The following is a 16,501-nucleotide window of genomic DNA, read 5'->3' on the forward strand; positions in this document are numbered from 1 at the left end:
CGGAGTCTGCAGAGAGCCCGAGCCGGTCGCTCAGAGAGGTGTGAACTGCCGTTAGTGTCACTGATACTCACGCAGCCGGAGTCTGCTGAGAGCCTGAGCCGGTCGCTCAGAGAGGTGTGAACTGCCGTTAGCGTCAGTGATAGTCGCGCAGCCTGAGTCTGCAGAGAGCCCGAGCCGGTCGCTCAGAGAGGTGTGAACTGCTGTTAGTGTCACTGATAGTCGCGCAGCCGGAGTCTGCAGAGAGCCTGAGCCGGTCGCTCAGAGAGGTGTGAACTGCCGTTAGTGTCACTGATAGTCACGCAGCCGGAGTCTGCAGAGAGCCTGAGCCGGTCGCTCAGAGAGGTGTGAACTGCTGTTAGTGTCACTGATAGTCACGCAGCCTGAGTCTGCAGAGAGCCCGAGCCGGTCGCTCAGAGAGGTGTGAACTGCTGTTAGCGTCACTGATAGTCACGCAGCCTGAGTCTGCAGAGAGCCTGAGCCGGTCGCTCAGAGAGGTGTGAACTGCCGTTAGTGTCACTGATAGTCACGCAGCCGGAGTCTGCTGAGAGCCTGAGCCGGTCGCTCAGAGAGGTGTGAACTGCCGTTAGCGTCAGTGATAGTCGCGCAGCCGGAGTCTGCAGAGAGCCTGAGCCGGTCGCTCAGAGAGGTGTGAACTGCCGTTAGTGTCACTGATAGTCACGCAGCCGGAGTCTGCTGAGAGCCTGAGCCGGTCGCTCAGAGAGGTGTGAACTGCCGTTAGTGTCACTGATACTCACGCAGCCGGAGTCTGCTGAGAACTGAGTCTTTGTGAAGATCCTTCGGCCGCAGAAATTCCCAGCAGCTCCCTTCACGTTCCAGGCCCTCCCTCTTAGGCCCTGTGCTTGGGGCGCCCCCCCCCCCCGCTGTCTGTACTGACGGGGGCCGAGGTCCCTGCTCAGCGTCTCCGTCGGGGGGTAACGTTTCCCCCGGCGGTCGTTACAGGGCCAGACAAGGAGGACGCTAAGGAGACGTGCCCCCAGGGTGGACCACTGGCTGCTGAGACCCAGGGTCCCAACGCCAGCCCAAAGGACAGCGCGGCACCGGAGTGCCCCGGCTCGACACCTGAGCGGCTGGCGGAAGGAGACGCAGAGAAGCCAGCGCCTCTCTCTGCCAATGACAGCTGGGCCGGGCCGGAGCCGGGAGAGCCCCCTGCCCCACAGCCTGGCGACCGCCCTGTCGGCTTGGCGGTGGCCCCCGCTGGCGAGCCGCCCCTCCTGACTCAGGTCCCGGCGTCCGAGCACCAGTCCCAGCAGCCTCTGCAAGAAGGCGACGCCTCTCCGAGCACCAAGGCCGGGCAGGCGCAGACGCCCGGCTCGGAACCGGCCCCGCTGCCCCCCTCGGTGCCAGAATCTGACGGCGAGGGGCCGCCCAAGATGGATTTTGTCGACAACCGAATCAAAACCCTGGACGAGAAGCTAAGGACGCTGCTCTACCAAGAGCACAGCTACTCCGAGAGCCAGAAGGACACGCAGAGCACGGAGTCCCCGCTCTCCTCGGCCGAGGATACGCTGTCCTGTGCCGGGCCAGAAGCGCCAGCCGCCGGCCCCCCCCTGGGAGCGCCAGGGAGCCCGGCGGAGTCCCAGGGGACCGACACCTCCGAGGGGTCTCCGCTGCCCCCCCCCGAGCCTGCCAGCCAGCCCACTGGCTCGCCAGCGCTGAGACAGGACCCCGACGTCATCACGGTCGCCCCCAGGGAACTCTGTCTGCATGTGAGTATGGGGGCGTGGGGGCCACGGGTATGGCTCTAGTTACGGCACCCGGGACGCAACGCTGGCACTGGGGGGTGGGACCCAGGTGTTCCCACCCCCCGCTGAGATCGGGCCCCCCCCCGGCCGAGATCGGGGTCCTTGTAGTGCCGGGGGCCGCGCAGACCCCTCCCCCGGCCGAGATCGGGGGCCCCTTGTGCCGGGGGCCGCGCAGACCCCTCCCCCGGCCGAGATCGGGGCCCCCTTGTGCCGGGCGCCGCGCAGGCCCCTCCCCCGGCCGAGATCGGGGCCCCCTTGTGCCGGGGGCCGCGCAGGCCCCTCCCCCGGCCGAGATCGGGGCCCCCTTGTGCCGGGCGCCGCGCAGGCCCCTCCCCCGGCCGAGATCGGGGCCCCCTTGTGCCGGGCGCCGCGCAGACCCCTCCCCTGGCCGAGATCGGGGCCCCCTTGTGCCGGGCGCCGCGCAGGCCCCTCCCCCGGCCGAGATCGGGGCCCCCTTGTGCCGGGGGCCGCGCAGGCCCCTCCCCCGGCCGAGATCGGGGGCCCCTTGTGCCGGGGGCTGCGCAGGCCCTTCCCCCGGCCGAGATCGGGGGCCCCTTGTGCCGGGGGCCGCGCAGACCCCTCCCCCGGCTGAGATCGGGGCCCCCTTGTGCCGGGGGCCGTGCAGGCCCCTCCCCCGGCCGAGATCGGGGCCCCCTTGTGCCGGGGGCCGCGCAGACCCCTCCCCCGGCCGAGATCGGGGCCCCCGATGCGCCAGCCCGTTGGAAAGTCCTTTAGACGCACGAGGCGGAGCGGCAAGGGGCCTGGTACGGTTTGGAAAGTTGGGTTGGGGCAGGATGGTGGTTTCTGACCCCTCCCCCCCGCCCCCCGTCGGGTGACCAGAGAGCAAGTGTGAAAAACGGGGACGGGGTGACGGGGGTAACAGGCGCCTGTACAAGAAACGGAGCCAAAGTCAGGCCGGTCCCTGTAAAACTGGGACCTCGGCTCACACTAGCTCCCGGCGGCTCCCCAGGCCCCAGCCGTTCATTCAGGGCAGTCTGATGCGGGGGCTCCCGGGGCCCCCTTTGCCTTGCGACTCTGCGGCTGCCCCGTCCCACTCAGGCTCTGCCCTTTTCTCCTTCCCTCCCCTTTGTCTGCTGCAGGAGCCGTCCCCGGAGCCTCCCTCCCCGCCGAGCCCCGAGGCCTGTCCCGCCGCGCTGGCCAGCGCCGGAGCCCTTCACCTGCAGACAGGAGGTGGATATTTTGGCCTAAGCTTTAATTGCCCTAGTCTCAAAAACCCTATTAGCAAGAAATCCTGGACTCGCAAATTGAAAAGCTGGGCGTTCAGGCTCCGGCAATCCACCAGCTTTTTCAAGAGATCCAAAGTCCGCCAAGGTAGAGAGTGCTTGAGACAGGGCTCCGCCGTGGGTAAAGCATCCGTTACGATTTCGTTCCCGCCGCGCCCTCCGTGTCCAGCCGCGTCATTCCACCCCGCAGCCGTCACCACTTTCCTTTGCTCGGGCTCCCCCCCGCTCCCCCCCATTCTTTTCCATTCCACCTAGCAGCGGGAGTCTCGGGCGGGGGGGGCGGGTGTGGCACGCGCGGCCCCCGCGGCCCGGTTCCAACCCGCGATGCCCTCCCCTGTTTCTGCTCTTCTTCCCTTCCGGCTGCGGCGCCGCTCGGCAGCGGAGGCAGAGGAGACGAGGACGGAGGGGCCCGGGGAGAACGAAGCCAGTGGGAGATGGAGATCGGCTTCGGTGTCCTATCAGCGAGGCCGCTTCCAGGTGGGCCGTGCCAGCCACTGCCTGGCTCCCTGCCCATGCCCTGGCTGTAACCCGCCGGACCCCGCTCTCCTCCTCCCAGAGCCAGGAGGGAACCCAGGAGTCCTGGCTCCCAGCCCCTCCGGCACTAACCCGTCAGCCCCTGCTATCCTCCCAGAGCCGGGGGAGGAACCCAGGAGTCCTGGCTCCCAGCCCCTCCGGCTCTCACCACTAGGCCCCACTCCCCTCCCAGAGCCAGGGAGAGAACCCAGGAGTCCTGGCTCCCAGCCCACCCCGTGCTGTAACCACTAGCCCCCACTCCCCTCCCAGAGCTGGGGAGAGAACCCAGGAGTCCTGGCTCTTAGTCCCCCCCTGCTCTAACCACCAGCCCCCATTCTCCTCCCAGAGCAGGGGAGAGAACCCAGGAGTCCTGGCTCCCAGCCCCTCCGGCTCTAACCCGTCAGCCCCCGCTATCCTCCCAGAGCCGGGGGGGAACCCAGGAGTCCTGGCTCCCAGCCCCTCCGGCTCTCACCACTAGGCCCCACTCCCCTCCCAGAGCCAGGGAAGGAACTCAGGAGTCCTGGCTCCCAGCCCCTCTGGCTCTCACCACCAGCCCCCACTCCCCTCCCAGAGCCAAGGAGAGAACCCAGGAGTCCTGGCTCCCAGCCCACCCCCTGCTCTAACCACCAGCCCCCACTCCCCTCCCAGAGCTGGGGAGAGAACCCAGGAGTCCTGGCTCTTAGTCCTCCCTGCTCTAACCACCAGCCCCCACTCCCCTCCCAGAGCTGGGGGGGAACCCAGGAGTCCTGGCTCCCAACCCCTCCGGCTCTAACCCGTCAGCCCCCACTCCCCTCCCAGAGCCGGGGGGGAACCCAGGAGTCCTGGCTCCCAGCCCCTCCCATCACCTCTAGGCATGACCTTCGTGGCGAGGGCCTGCCCGTCCCAGCTAACCCTGCCCATCCCTGTGCGCCCCAGGTCACCGCCGTGCCGCAGCAGCCAGCTCCGCACGTGGCAGAGGCCGGGCCTGACGCTGCCAGGCCGGAGGAGCCTCGGGCGGACGATCCAGGCACCCCCCCGCCAGGAGAGTCGCTGCTATGGGCCAGCCCGGCCTGCGAGACGGAGCGGGAGCCGGAGCCGGAGGAGCTGTCGGCCACGGGGAGCAGCACGGAGCCGTGGGCCGAGGGGCCCGTCCGCAGGCAGCCCAGCTCCGACAGCGAGCCGGGCCCCGAGGAGTCGGGGGAGACCCTGGGCTCCGGCAGGGAGCGGCGCCCCCCGGCGGCCGAGGACCGCGCCTGCCACGGGGCCAGGCGCCGCAGCTCCCTCTTCCTCTCGGCCTCCTCGCCCATGAGCAGCGACGACGAGTCCGAGCTCGAGGACGAGGACCTGAAGGTGGAGCTGCAGCGGCTGCGGGAGAAGTAAGGGGGCCGTGGCCGGCCCTGGGCAGCCCGACTGTGACCTCCCCCAGGGTTTCTCCTGCCACACGTGCAGCCGGCGCTGGGGGGGGCTGGCCAGGCCCCCGAGCAGCGGGGCTTGGGCTGGAGGGGTCCAGGGCAGCCGCTGGCTCAGGCGCCCGGCAGATTCAGGCAGGGTCACGTCACACCTCTCGGCGCCATCGGCGCAGGCTCTGTGCAGACTCAGGCGCCTCAGGCCAGTTCTGCTTTGTCCTTCCAGCGCCAGCCGGGAGCGTATTGGCAGGACCGTTCCTTGTTTTGCCTCTAATGCCTAGAGGTCAGGACTGGGGTCAGGACTGAGCTCGGTCTAAATATGCTGGACAGACGAGGGGAAACAGAGCATAGGCCGGGGAAGTGGCAGAGCCAAGAACAGAACCCAGGAGTCCTGGCTCCCGCCCCCCCCTGCTCTAACCACTAGACCCCACTCCCCTCCCAGAGCCAGGGAGAGAACCCAGGAGTCCTGGCTCCCGCCCCCCCTGCTCTAACCACTACACCCCCTCCCCTCCCAGAGTCGGGGAGAGAACCCAGGAGTCCTGGCTCCCCCCCCCCCCCGCTCTAACCACTAGACCCCACTCCCCTCCCAGAGCCGGGAGAGAACCCAGGAGTCCTGGCTCCTGCCCCCCCCCCGCTCTAACCACTAGACCCCACTCCCCTCCCAGAGCCGGGGAGAGAACCCAGGAGTCCTGGCTCCCAGCCTCCCCTGCTCTAACCAGCCGGAGCCCACTCCCCTCCCAGAGCTGGGGAGAGAACCCAGGAGTCCTGGCTCCCAGTCTCCCCTGCTCTAACCACCAGCCCCCACTCCCCTCCCAGAGCCGGGGGGAGACCCCAGGTCCCCCTCCCGGAGCAGCGCCAGTGCCCGCTGGGTTGAGGGACGCCTGCTGACGGCTTTTCCTGCCCCGCAGACACGTCCAGGAGGTGGTGACGCTCCAGGCCCAGCAGAGCCGGGAGCTGCAGGAGCTGTACACACGCCTGCACGCCCTCAAAGACAGCAAGCCCGAGCTGGCGGAGCTGGCCCTGCAGCCCGCCTCCCCCCGCCGGCCTCGCTCCTTCAAAAGCAAACTGCGCGGCCGGCCCCAGGTCCTGACGCACGCCGAGAACTGTATCGTCGCTACCGGTAAGGCAGGAACGAGCCCCGGCCGGCACGGGGCGTGGGGATCGCAAGGGAACGGGCGTCGCACGGGGGAGCGGCCAGAGACGAGCCTTGGGGATGATCGGGGGGTTGGAAATGGGGCTTTAGTGGGGGAGCTTGGTCCCTCTGGCTCGATGCCGCCTGCGTGGGGAACAGATATTGGTTACGGGCTCTTCGGGCTCCCGCCAGGCCAGGGCTGGAAGTTGACCTGTGAACAGTGGCCCCTGGCTCCTAGTGAGGTGCGTGCATTTCAGAGCAGAAGGGACCGTTGCTGCCATACCTGTGCCCATTTTACAGCTGGACAAACTGAGGGACAGAAAGGCCGTGACTTGCCCAGGGTCACCCCAGCAGGGCCAGCTGCCCTGAGGGGGTTACTGACTTTGGATGGGGGGGGTGACGAAGTGGGACTGTTCTTAAGGTTTCCCCTGAATACTGTGTGGGTGCCTCAGTTTCCCCATGCATTTCTTAAGTCTCCAGTGTGCATAAATGGCCGACACGCTGTATCCTGGCAACCAATGGCTGGGGCCCTGCCCCCCTGCAAGGGGATGCTAAAGGGAAAGAGACACAGCCCAGAGAGGAGGGGCTGGAGGGGGTTTCAGTTTGGGGCTGGCTGGGGACAAGGAGTGAGGGCAGACGTGTCCCCCAGAATGGACCCGGCCGAGGGGTCCGGCTCGCGGTACCTACAAGCTCTGTGTTAGCCCCTGTTCCTGTCATCGAATCCACCTCTGTGTCCCCGGCTGGCTGAGAGTCACGTCTGCCTGCGCCGTGGGGGGGCAGGACCCTGTGGCCCCCCCCAGGACCCCGCTGGGGGGACTCGCTGGGGGAAGCGCACGGAGGGGCAGAGGAGGCTGAATGCTCCAAGGAGAGACCCTGGAGGTGAAGCCGGGGGAGCTTCTTGCCCTGCAGACAGGCTGCTCCGAGGGAGAGGAGGCTCCCAGAGTCCTGCCTGGCTTGTGGGGAGCAGCTCCAGAGCAGCGCCGGGGAGCCCGGGACAGGGAGTGGGGGCGACTGACCCCCCAGATTAGGCTGTAGCCCAGGGTTGGTGGCGTGTAGGGTTGGAAAGCAAGAGGGTTACGTCTTGATTTTTAACTCCATCCCTCCCGTCCGCACAGAGTGCTGCTGCACGACCACCGCCGCCTCCATGATTGACTATCAGCTGAGCATCCAGGCCCGCCTGCTGCATCAGAGCTGCGCCCCGGGGGAGCCCAGCCCAGGTACCTCTGCGCCCCGGGGAAGGGGAGGCGCTTAGCCAGTTCCCACGCGGCCAGCCCAGGGGGGAGGCAGCCCGGGCTAAGGAGTAAAGCGCCAGATTAGGATTTGGGAGACCTGGGTTCTGTTCTCAGCTCCTCAGATGAGTCACTCGGCCCTGCCCTGTGCCTCGGTTTCCCCATCTGTGACCCTGGTGCCCCTTTGTAAAGCTCGTTGAGACGTACAGATGGAAAGCGCTTTTGTGAGCTAGGAGCCCTTATGAAGAGACCCCGCTAGGCTGCTCTGGGGTAGCCTGACCCGGGGGCCGTGTGGTCTGTCTGTCCGAATTACTCCTGTGGCCCCTCTTGGGTCTAATCTGCTTCTCTGGCCACAATTGGTTCTGTCTAACCCGCTTCTCAGAGCCCCATTGGTTCAGGCTCGGGGGCGCCTCTGGGCCCTCCACCCTGTACTTATCCGCTGCGCTGCCCCTGCCTCGGGGCCGCCTGCCAGGCTCCTAGCGCGCAAGCCCAGGCGAGCACGTTGGATGATGCGGTCTGGCCCCTGCCCAGCCCGGGGAGATCCGCCCGGTGCCGAGCCCGGGGAGATCCGCCCGGGGAGATCCGCCCGGCGCCGAGCCCGGGGAGATCCGCCCGGCGCCGAGCCCGGGGAGATGTGCCGAGCCCGGGGAGATCCGCCCGGCGCCGAGCCCGGGGAGATCCGCCCGGCGACTTCTGCCCAGCGCCGAGCCCGGGGAGATCCGCCCGGTGCCGAGCCCGGGGAGATCTGCCCGGCGCCGAGCCCGGGGAGATCCACCCGGCGAGTTCTGCCCAGCGCCAAGCCCGGGGAGATCCGCCCGGTGCCGAGCCCGGGGAGATCCGCCCGGCGCCGAGCCCGGGGAGATCCACCCGGCGAGTTCTGCCCGGTGCTGAGCCCGGGGAGATCCGCCCGGCGCCGAGCCCGGGGAGATCCACCCAGGGAGATCCGCCCGGCGCCGAGCCCGGGGAGATCCGCCCGGCGAGTTCTGCCCGCTGCCGAGCCCGGGGAGATCCGCCCGGCGCCGAGCCCGGGGAGATCCGCCCGGCGCCGAGCCCGGGGAGATTCGCCCGGCGAGGTCCGCCCGGCGCCGCCCCCGCGGAGATCCGCCCGGCGCCGAGCCCGGGGAGATCCGCCCGGCGCCGAGCCCGGGGAGACTCGCCCGGGGAGTTCCGCCCGGCGCCGAGCCCGGGGAGATCCGCCCGGCGCCGAGCCCGGGGAGATTCGCCCGGCGAGTTCCGCCCGGCGCCGAGCCCGGGGAGATACGCCCGGCGAGTTCTGCCCGCGCCGAGCCCGGGGAGATCTGCCCGGCGCCGAGCCCGGGGAGATCCGCCCGGCGCCGAGCCCGGGGAGATCCTCCCGGCGCCGAGCCTTGGGAGTTCTGCCTGATGAGTTCTGCCCGGCGCCGAGCCCGGGGAGATTCGCCCGGCGAGTTCCGCCCGGCGCCGAGCCCGGGGAGATCCGCCCGGCGCCGAGCCCGGGGAGATCCGCCCGGCGCCAAGCCTTGGGAGTTCTGCCCGATGAGTTCTGCCCGGCGCCGAGCCCGGGGAGATCCGCCCGGTGCTGAGCCTGGGGAGATCCGCCCGGCCCCCAGCCCAGAGACATTAATTTAAAGTGGGGCTCAGCCGCTGTTTGAGCACGAGAGACCCCAGGACCCTGCCGTGGCAGGACATTGATCGCCTGCGCCAGGCGCTGTACAGCGATTATTAGGTGTATTACGGTACCTCCTAGGCACCCCAGCCACAGACCATAACCCCACCGTGCTGGGCGCTGTACAGTGTCTATTAGGTGTAATACGGTACCTCCTAGGCGCCCCAGCCATGGCCCAGGACCCCACCGCGCTGGGCGCTGTACAGTGTCTATTAGGTGTATTACGGTACCTCCTAGGCACCCCAGCTATGGTCCAGGACTCCACCGTGCCGGGAGCTGTACAGTGTCTATTAGATGTATTATGGTACCTCCTAGGCACCCCAGCCATGGCCCAGGACCCCACCGTGCCGGGCGCTGTACAGTGTCTATTAGAGCAGCAAAGAATCCTGTGGCACCTTATAGACTAACAGACGTTTTGCAGCATGAGCTTTCGTGGGTGAATACCCACTTCTTCGGATGCAAGTGTCTATTAGATGTATTATGGTATCTCCTAGGCACCCCAGCTATGGCCCAGGACCCCACCGCGCCGGGCGCTGTACAGTGTCTATTAGATGTATTATGGTATCTCCTAGGCACCCCAGCTATGGCCCAGGACCCCACCGCGCCGGGCGCTGTACAGTGTCTATTAGGTGTATTACGGTACCTCCTAGGCACCCCAGCTATGGTCCAGGACTCCACCGTGCCGGGAGCTGTACAGTGTCTATTAGGTGTATTATGGTACCTCCTAGGCACCCCAGCCACGGCCCAGGACCCCACCGTGCCAGGGGCTGTACAGTGTCTATTAGGCGTATTACGGTACCTCCTAGGCACCCCAGCCATGGCCCAGGACCCCACCGTGCCAGGCGCTGTACAGTGTCTATTAGGCGTATTACGGTACCTCCTAGGCGCCCCAGCCACGGCCCAGGACCCCACCGTGCCAGGGGCTGTACAGTGTCTATTAGGCGTATTACGGTACCTCCTGGGGTGACAATCCCTGCCCCTGCAGAGCTTCCCATCTGAGCGCTTGGGACCTCGCTATTGCTCTCGATTTCCTGTGGAAGGCGCCAGATACTAGGTGGTTGGGGATGCGAGGGCTGGATGGAGAGATGGATAAAGGGGGGGGGGATGGACGGGGGGTGTGGGATGGGGGGTGGGGGGGATGGAAGGGGTGTGTGGGGAGGGAGGGATGGATGGGGAAGAAGGAGGGGGGGTGGATACAGAGGTGTGTGGGGATGGAGAGAGGGAGGGTGGTGTGCAGGAACAGAAGGACGGACGGGGGGCGCGGGTGGGGACGGACGGACACGGACGGACGGAGGAGTGCCGATGGGGACGGACGGACGGACAGAGCGGTGCCGACGGGGACGGACGGACGGACAGAGCGGTGCCGACGGGGACGGACGGACAGAGCGGTGCCGACGGGGACGGATGGACGGATGGGGGCGCAGGTGGGGACGGACGGACAGGGACGGACGGACAGAGCGGTGCCGACGGGGACGGATGGACGGACAGAGCGGTGCCGACGGGGACGGATGGACGGATGGGGGCGCAGGCGGGGACGGATGGACACGGACGGACAGAGCGGTGCCGACGGGGACGGATGGGGGCGCAGGTGGGGACGGACGGACACGGACGGACAGAGCGGTGCCGACGGGGACGGATGGACGGACAGAGCGGTGCCGACGGGGACGGATGGACGGATGGGGGCGCAGGCGGGGATGGATGGACACGGACGGACAGAGCGGTGCCGACGGGGACGGATGGACGGATGGGGGCGCAGGTGGGGACGGACGGACACGGACGGACAGAGCGGTGCCGACGGGGACAGAGCGGTGCCGACGGGGACGGATGGACGGACAGAGCGGTGCCGACGGGGACGGACGGACGGATGGGGGCGCAGGTGGGGACGGACGGACAGAGCGGTGCCGACGGGGACGGACGGACGGACAGAGCGGTGCCGACGGGGACGGATGGGGGCGCAGGTGGGGACGGACGGACAGAGCGGTGCCGACGGGGACGGACGGACGGACAGAGCGGTGCCGACGGGGACGGACAGACAGAGCGGTGCCGACGGGGACGGACGGACGGGTGGATACCAGCTCACCCCCCCGCCCCGCCTCACTTTCCCACCCTGCAGGACGGGGCTGGCCCCCGTCTCCAGGAGCGTGAGGGCCGCGCACTCGGCCGGCGTCTAGTCGGCTAATTCCCCCCGGGAAGGGGGCTCGTGGGCTCGCTGCGGGGTCGCTGCCGTGGCCAGCAGGGGGAGCCGTGTGCGCCCCGCCCCCGCCCCCCTAACCCCCCCCCACCCCTCTCCCCGACAGAGCAGCTGTGCGTCGGCGGCGGCGCTGCCTCCTGCCAGCAGGCCCCGGCCAGCAAGAAGGGGATGTTCACCGACGACCTGCACAAGCTGGTGGACGACTGGACTAAGGAGGCGGTCGGGAACGCCCTCCTGAAACCCAGCCTGAACCAGATCAAACAGAGCCAGCACCGGCTGGACGGGGACAGCTGGAGCAAAGCCTGCGAGGTGGGGGGGCTGGGGGCCAGGACGCCTGGGTTCCCTCCCGGTTCTGGGAAGTGGGGTCTAGTGCTTGGAGTTTGGGGGAGGCGGGGCTGGGAGCCCGAACTCCTGGGTTCTTTCCCCGGCTCTGGGAGGGGAGTGGGGGCTAGTGGTTAGAGCAGGGGGGGCTGGGAGCCAGGACTCCTGGGTTCTTTTCCTGGCTCTGGGAGGAGAGTGGGGGCTGGTGATTCGAGCAGGGGGGGCTGGGAGCCCGAACTCCTGGGTTCTCTCCCCAGCTCTGGGAGGGGAGTGGGGGCTAGTGGTTAGAGCAGGGGGGGCTGGGAGCCAGGACTCCTGGGTTCTTTCCCCGGCTCTGGGAGGAGAGTGAGGGCTGGTGATTCGAGCAGGGGGGGCTGGGAGCCAGAGCTCCTGGGTTTTGTTCCTGGTTCAGGAAGGGGAGTGAGGCCTAGTGCTTAGAGGGGGGCGGCTGGGTGCCCGGACTCCTGGGTTCCCTCCCTGGCGCTGCGAGGGGGGCGGGGGTGGAATTTGCTGACCCACCTGACTGCTTTCTCTCCCCCTCCCCCTCGTAGAACACGTCAGCGTCCGTCGGCTACAGCTCCACCTGGATCTCCTCCCTCTCCCAGATCCGCGGGACTGTGCCGGCCTCCTTGCCCCCCGGACTGGCCCTGCCGGCTTTCCCCAGCGTCCTGCCGCCCTACGGAGTGCCCCACGTCTGCCAGTACAATGCCATGGCAGGGGCGGCTTACCCAATGCAGTGGGTGGGCGTTTCGGGGATGGCTCAGCAGTCAGTGGTCGTCCCCTCCCCGCCCGTCGGACCCTTCCAGCCAGGGGGCAGCATGCTGGGATTCCCGGCCTCCCCGGTCCCTAACCCAGCTACCATCCCGCCTGGTCCCAAATGAAGCCGGAGCAGGGAGCTGGAGGCAGAGCTCCCCCGTCGTGGCCTGCAAAGCGTGTGGAGACGCCCAGTCTGCCAGCGGAGGCGATTTGCTCGGGCGCGGTTCCTATCCTCCCGGAATACTTGATTTGATTTGAATTTTTTAACCAGCTTTGGAGAGCTCGGCTCCTGCGTCTCATGCCCCCGAGATGTGATGGCTTCGAAAAGAAACCTCCATTTCCCCCCTCTGGCGGAGAAGCTGCCTGCCTGCGTCTTTTCAGTGGCAGACGGGATGGTGGGGAGCAGTTTCCGATTTGGTTCTTAAGTTAGTTGATGGAAAAAGTGCTCCTAGAACTCACGGCGGTTTGAGCCGCGGCCGGGAAGTTTTGATCAGTGCAGCTCGCTTCTGCCGAGTTCTGAAGAGCTTCCGAGCCTGAGCCAGGAGGCTTGGGGAGCGAGAAAGGGTTTCCTTGATCTCATCGATACTGTCGCTGGGTCAGGAATTCAGGGCAGCTCTGTGCAAAGCAGCCGCGATTTCCTCGTTCCTCACACGCACACTGATTTGGGCAGCTGAGCGATGCTTGCGGAGTTGTGTGTTTCCTGTTGAAACGAGTTCTGGTTTGGTGATTTTTGCAGAGTGGAGGGAGTTGCTGGGAGGGGGCTATTTTAAATCTCTTCCGATCTCAGTCACCCATGTGGGACACAGATTTGGAGGTGCAAAATTAGACATGGCAACAGGGCGGTGTGCACCTCGGTGCTGTAGAGAATTTGGGAGCAAATGCAGAGAATTGGGCCCTACCCAACCCCTGTGCTTTTGCAGCCGCCCTCGTTTGGAAAAGCCTGCCCTTCGGAAGCACCGGCTTCCAATGTTTTTCTGCCTAAGGCACATTTGAAAATACTGCCTCAAGTCTCATTTTCGAAGGGGACTTTTCCAGATTTTCAAAGGTTGAAACAGTTCAGCGGCTTAACTCATTGATTTCAATCAAATTTAACTGCCTAACTTGCTTTGTGACTGTGCCGGTAGCCGGCTGTTTGCATCTCTGCACTCCTAAATACCTTTGAAAATCAGCTCCTACGTCTCCTTTGAAAATGGCACTTCTGAAAATGTCATCCCGCGTCATCCTGGCTTTGCTCTAATAGCTCATATCTGACCCCTTTTGGGCTCTGAAACCTTAAGCCCAGCAACCTGAACAACATCGGGGTCCCGCACACACTCGACTTCACTTCATGATTTGGAGAACGTTCGAAACCGCTCCCCTTCAGTGGGTCTGTTTCCTTTTACTGTTCTTTCCCTTTGCAGCCTGCCTCCGAGGCCTGGGGTTGTAGACTAGCACGTCCCGATTGCAGCCCTGCCGTGGCTATGCTAGGAGGGAGCTTTCACAGTAAGAGACTAGTTGAGGCTAATGTGAAGTGCAGCACATCCTGTTTCTCCCAGCTTGGCTTCAATTCCTTGTCGTCTTTGCGAGGATTTTAGCACGTGGGGTTGGGTTAGGTTTGTGGTAGGAACAGGGACTTGCCAAAATGCATCCCAGCTCCCCTCGGCGTTGCTGTCTCGTGGCCTTTCTGCATCCTGAGTTTCAAACAGACATTTCTTTGCCAGGTGGCTTTCGAGTCCGTTGGATCTTCCAAGGCTGGGCCCTTTGTCAGATAGGAACTTTTCTAGGTGTGCCAAATGCTTCTGCTCCACCCTGAACCCCCCCCTTAGAGCAGCATTAGAAGCGGTGCAAACGCAGCCCCATTCGATGCCGCCCCCCACCCCGTCTGCCTGCAGCCACTTGCATTGCCTTAGCTCTGCGTCTCCTAGGGTTTGGGTCAGCGGTTTCCTGGGAGGGGCCGCGCATCCGAGGGGGACTTGACACCAGGTTTTATAGCGAACACACACGTGCAGAAAACACACCCACACGCAGAAAGCGAGTGGAGTGTGTGAAGACCCGAGATCAGCGTTTCTCGTCTCACTGGGTTTTTTAAGAGGTTTCAGTTGTTTCTAGGCTGGTTGTGTTCACGCCGTTAAAAACCAGGCTCAGACGGTGCAGGCACTTGGACTACGAAGTCTGGTTTCGTTTTCCCCTTGGAGGAGAAGGGGAGGTGCTTGGCCTTGGTTTTCTTCCTTTCCCCACAGCACAGATCTGCGAAACAGCCATTGGTTTTCCATTGGGAGGGGAAATCAAGGGCTTCTCTGCCCTTTAAGGCTGCAACAGGAGGGATTTTCCATAGACCCAGGCCTAAGACTCTGAATTAGCTCTGGGAAATCCGAGCTAATGAGAAAACCAGACAGAAATCCGAGCGCTATGCAGGTAGAGTGAAAGCACAGCTTAGCGTGCGCCTGGTGGTACTTGCGCCTGTTCCCTGGGAGGAAGAGGAGAACCGTGTCTCCAGGAGGGGTGGGACTGGGCTCGTATCTGTAACTGACACAGCTAGAGTGGTATAAAATCAGGTGTGGAAGATGCTTTTGGCTTTGACCCTGCTAATTTCTGAGTGCTCTGGCCCTGATCCAGCAAAGCACAGGTTGAAGTGTGTGAGTAATCAGGGACAGGGACAGTTAATTGGGAAGACAAACCCTTAGTGACAGTGGGAATCTAGCTTTGACTCGGGAAGGTTTTAAACAGCAGCAGGGGAGGGTGTCCCAGATCAGGCCCGACAGCAGAAATGCCTGCAGTTAGAGCGGGAAAACGCCTGTGTCTGTATGGCCCAGTCCCTTGTGTCTGTTTCCTTGGAAGACTGCAGTCCCGCCAGACGTATCCTCCCTGTCATGAAGCGTCTGAGCAGCACGCTAGGCGTTGACGCTGTGACTCTGATACCAAACCGCGCCCCCACCCCCCAAAAGAGTCGGTGGCAGCGCTCGGTCTGTATTTAACGGTTCCTATCTTTGTTTGCTGTAACGTAACGAGGAGCTCTCCGGGTCTCACGGGGCATTTTTAGTTTCTATCCAGCATGAAGGATTTGAAGGTGATAAACAAATGTGATTTTTTTTTAAGACACTTTTTTTATTTTCCTGCTGTGACTCTTTCAGGTGGAAGTGTACCGGGGTCGTCCTCCACTGTAACGAATGTATCATTTTAATACAGGCTGGTTTGGGAGACAGTCTGCTGAACCTGGCGCTTTTTACGTTTGCTCTTGGGTTTATCTACCTCATTATTTTTTTTAGTGCCGTTTGAATCCAGCCTCCAATTTCCCGCTGTTGCTTGATTTCCACCCCTTGTGTTATGGATTCAAAGTGACAGTTGATCTTCCGTTTTCTAAGTTAATTATTTGTGTATTCGCTCTCTTGAGTGGCTAATCCCCCCCTTGAATTCAGCTGGATGAACGAAACTATGATTTAGACCAGTGGTCTCCAACCTTTTCATCTGGTGGGCGCCAGACGAAGGACTGTGGCGGCAGTGCAGCACCTGCCGAAATGCCGCCGAATTTCTGCAGCGTTTTGGCGGCATTTCGGCGGATGCTCCACCGCCGGCCAGGACGTGGGCGCATTTAGATGCCCCCGCGGGCGCCATGGCACCCGCGGGCACCACGTTGGGGACCCCTGATTTAGACAGTGCACAGTTGACCTGGGATCTTTGGTGAAGCATGTGAAAGCTGGAGCGCCGATCTGCCTTTCAGTAGCAACAATTTTGAAAGCTTGTTTTGTCGACAGAAGCATCCCTCATTAATTATTTGTGTCCTCAATTAAGCCATCACAATAAGCCAAGCCGCTGGCATTGTTCCGCGGGGCGTGATTCTCAACGTCCCTTTAAGGTGTTTTATTTAAAAGTCGTTAAAATGATGCATTCTGGGCTGTTTCGTTTCTGAAACCCAGCAGTCAGTCTGTCCTTCATTTTACACGTTCCTACTCTGTAAAGGTGAAATGTTTGGTGAAAACTATGTTAACCTGAAATACATTTGGATTTTTGTTTTTTAATATTTTGTTTCTTTTTAGTGGTTATAAATCTCCAATTCATCCCAGCAGCAAGCGGGAGTGTGTGGGCTGGGGGAGCGGGAGGGAGGGGACATGGGGAAAACATTCTCCACTTCCTCCCCTGACCAACGTGAACAGACCTGAGGGTTCTAGTGTGAGCTTGAGCACACGGGAAAATAATCCACTCAGCTCAAGGACCTCAGCTGTGCCGGGCAGGACTCGCTTATAACACGGACGCAGCTCGTTGTGAAGCACAGGGGGGCAGCCCCATCCCTCCAGCTTCGCTACGGGGCCAAGCGTTGAGCTGGTGCAGAGCGGCCTCGCCCTGTC

General features: G+C 64.0%; 1 protein-coding gene across 17 annotated transcripts in view; it reads left to right on the forward strand.

Annotated features, from left to right (window-relative positions):
- WNK3 (WNK lysine deficient protein kinase 3) overlaps positions 1-16,209 on the forward strand; it is a 68,041-nt gene extending 51,832 nt beyond the window's left edge. For 16 of the 17 annotated variants that reach the window (XM_045000351.1, XM_045000347.1, XM_045000346.1 and 13 more), the window contains 8 exons: positions 961-1,727; positions 2,864-2,954; positions 3,387-3,484; positions 4,436-4,875; positions 5,814-6,025; positions 7,153-7,254; positions 11,209-11,411; positions 11,975-16,209. In XM_045000351.1, coding sequence (XP_044856286.1) covers positions 961-1,727; positions 2,864-2,954; positions 3,387-3,484; positions 4,436-4,875; positions 5,814-6,025; positions 7,153-7,254; positions 11,209-11,411; positions 11,975-12,304 — 2,243 coding nt within the window. In that variant the 3' untranslated portion in view covers positions 12,305-16,209. The remainder of the gene's footprint in view (positions 1-960; positions 1,728-2,863; positions 2,955-3,386; positions 3,485-4,435; positions 4,876-5,813; positions 6,026-7,152; positions 7,255-11,208; positions 11,412-11,974) is intronic. The other variant, XR_006575501.1, reaches the window with a different exon arrangement.
- Positions 16,210-16,501: the final 292 nt, after the last annotated feature.

Source organism: Mauremys mutica, unplaced genomic scaffold, assembly GCF_020497125.1.
Source record: "Mauremys mutica isolate MM-2020 ecotype Southern unplaced genomic scaffold, ASM2049712v1 000298F_np12_obj, whole genome shotgun sequence".
Lineage (NCBI taxonomy): Eukaryota > Metazoa > Chordata > Testudines > Geoemydidae > Mauremys > Mauremys mutica.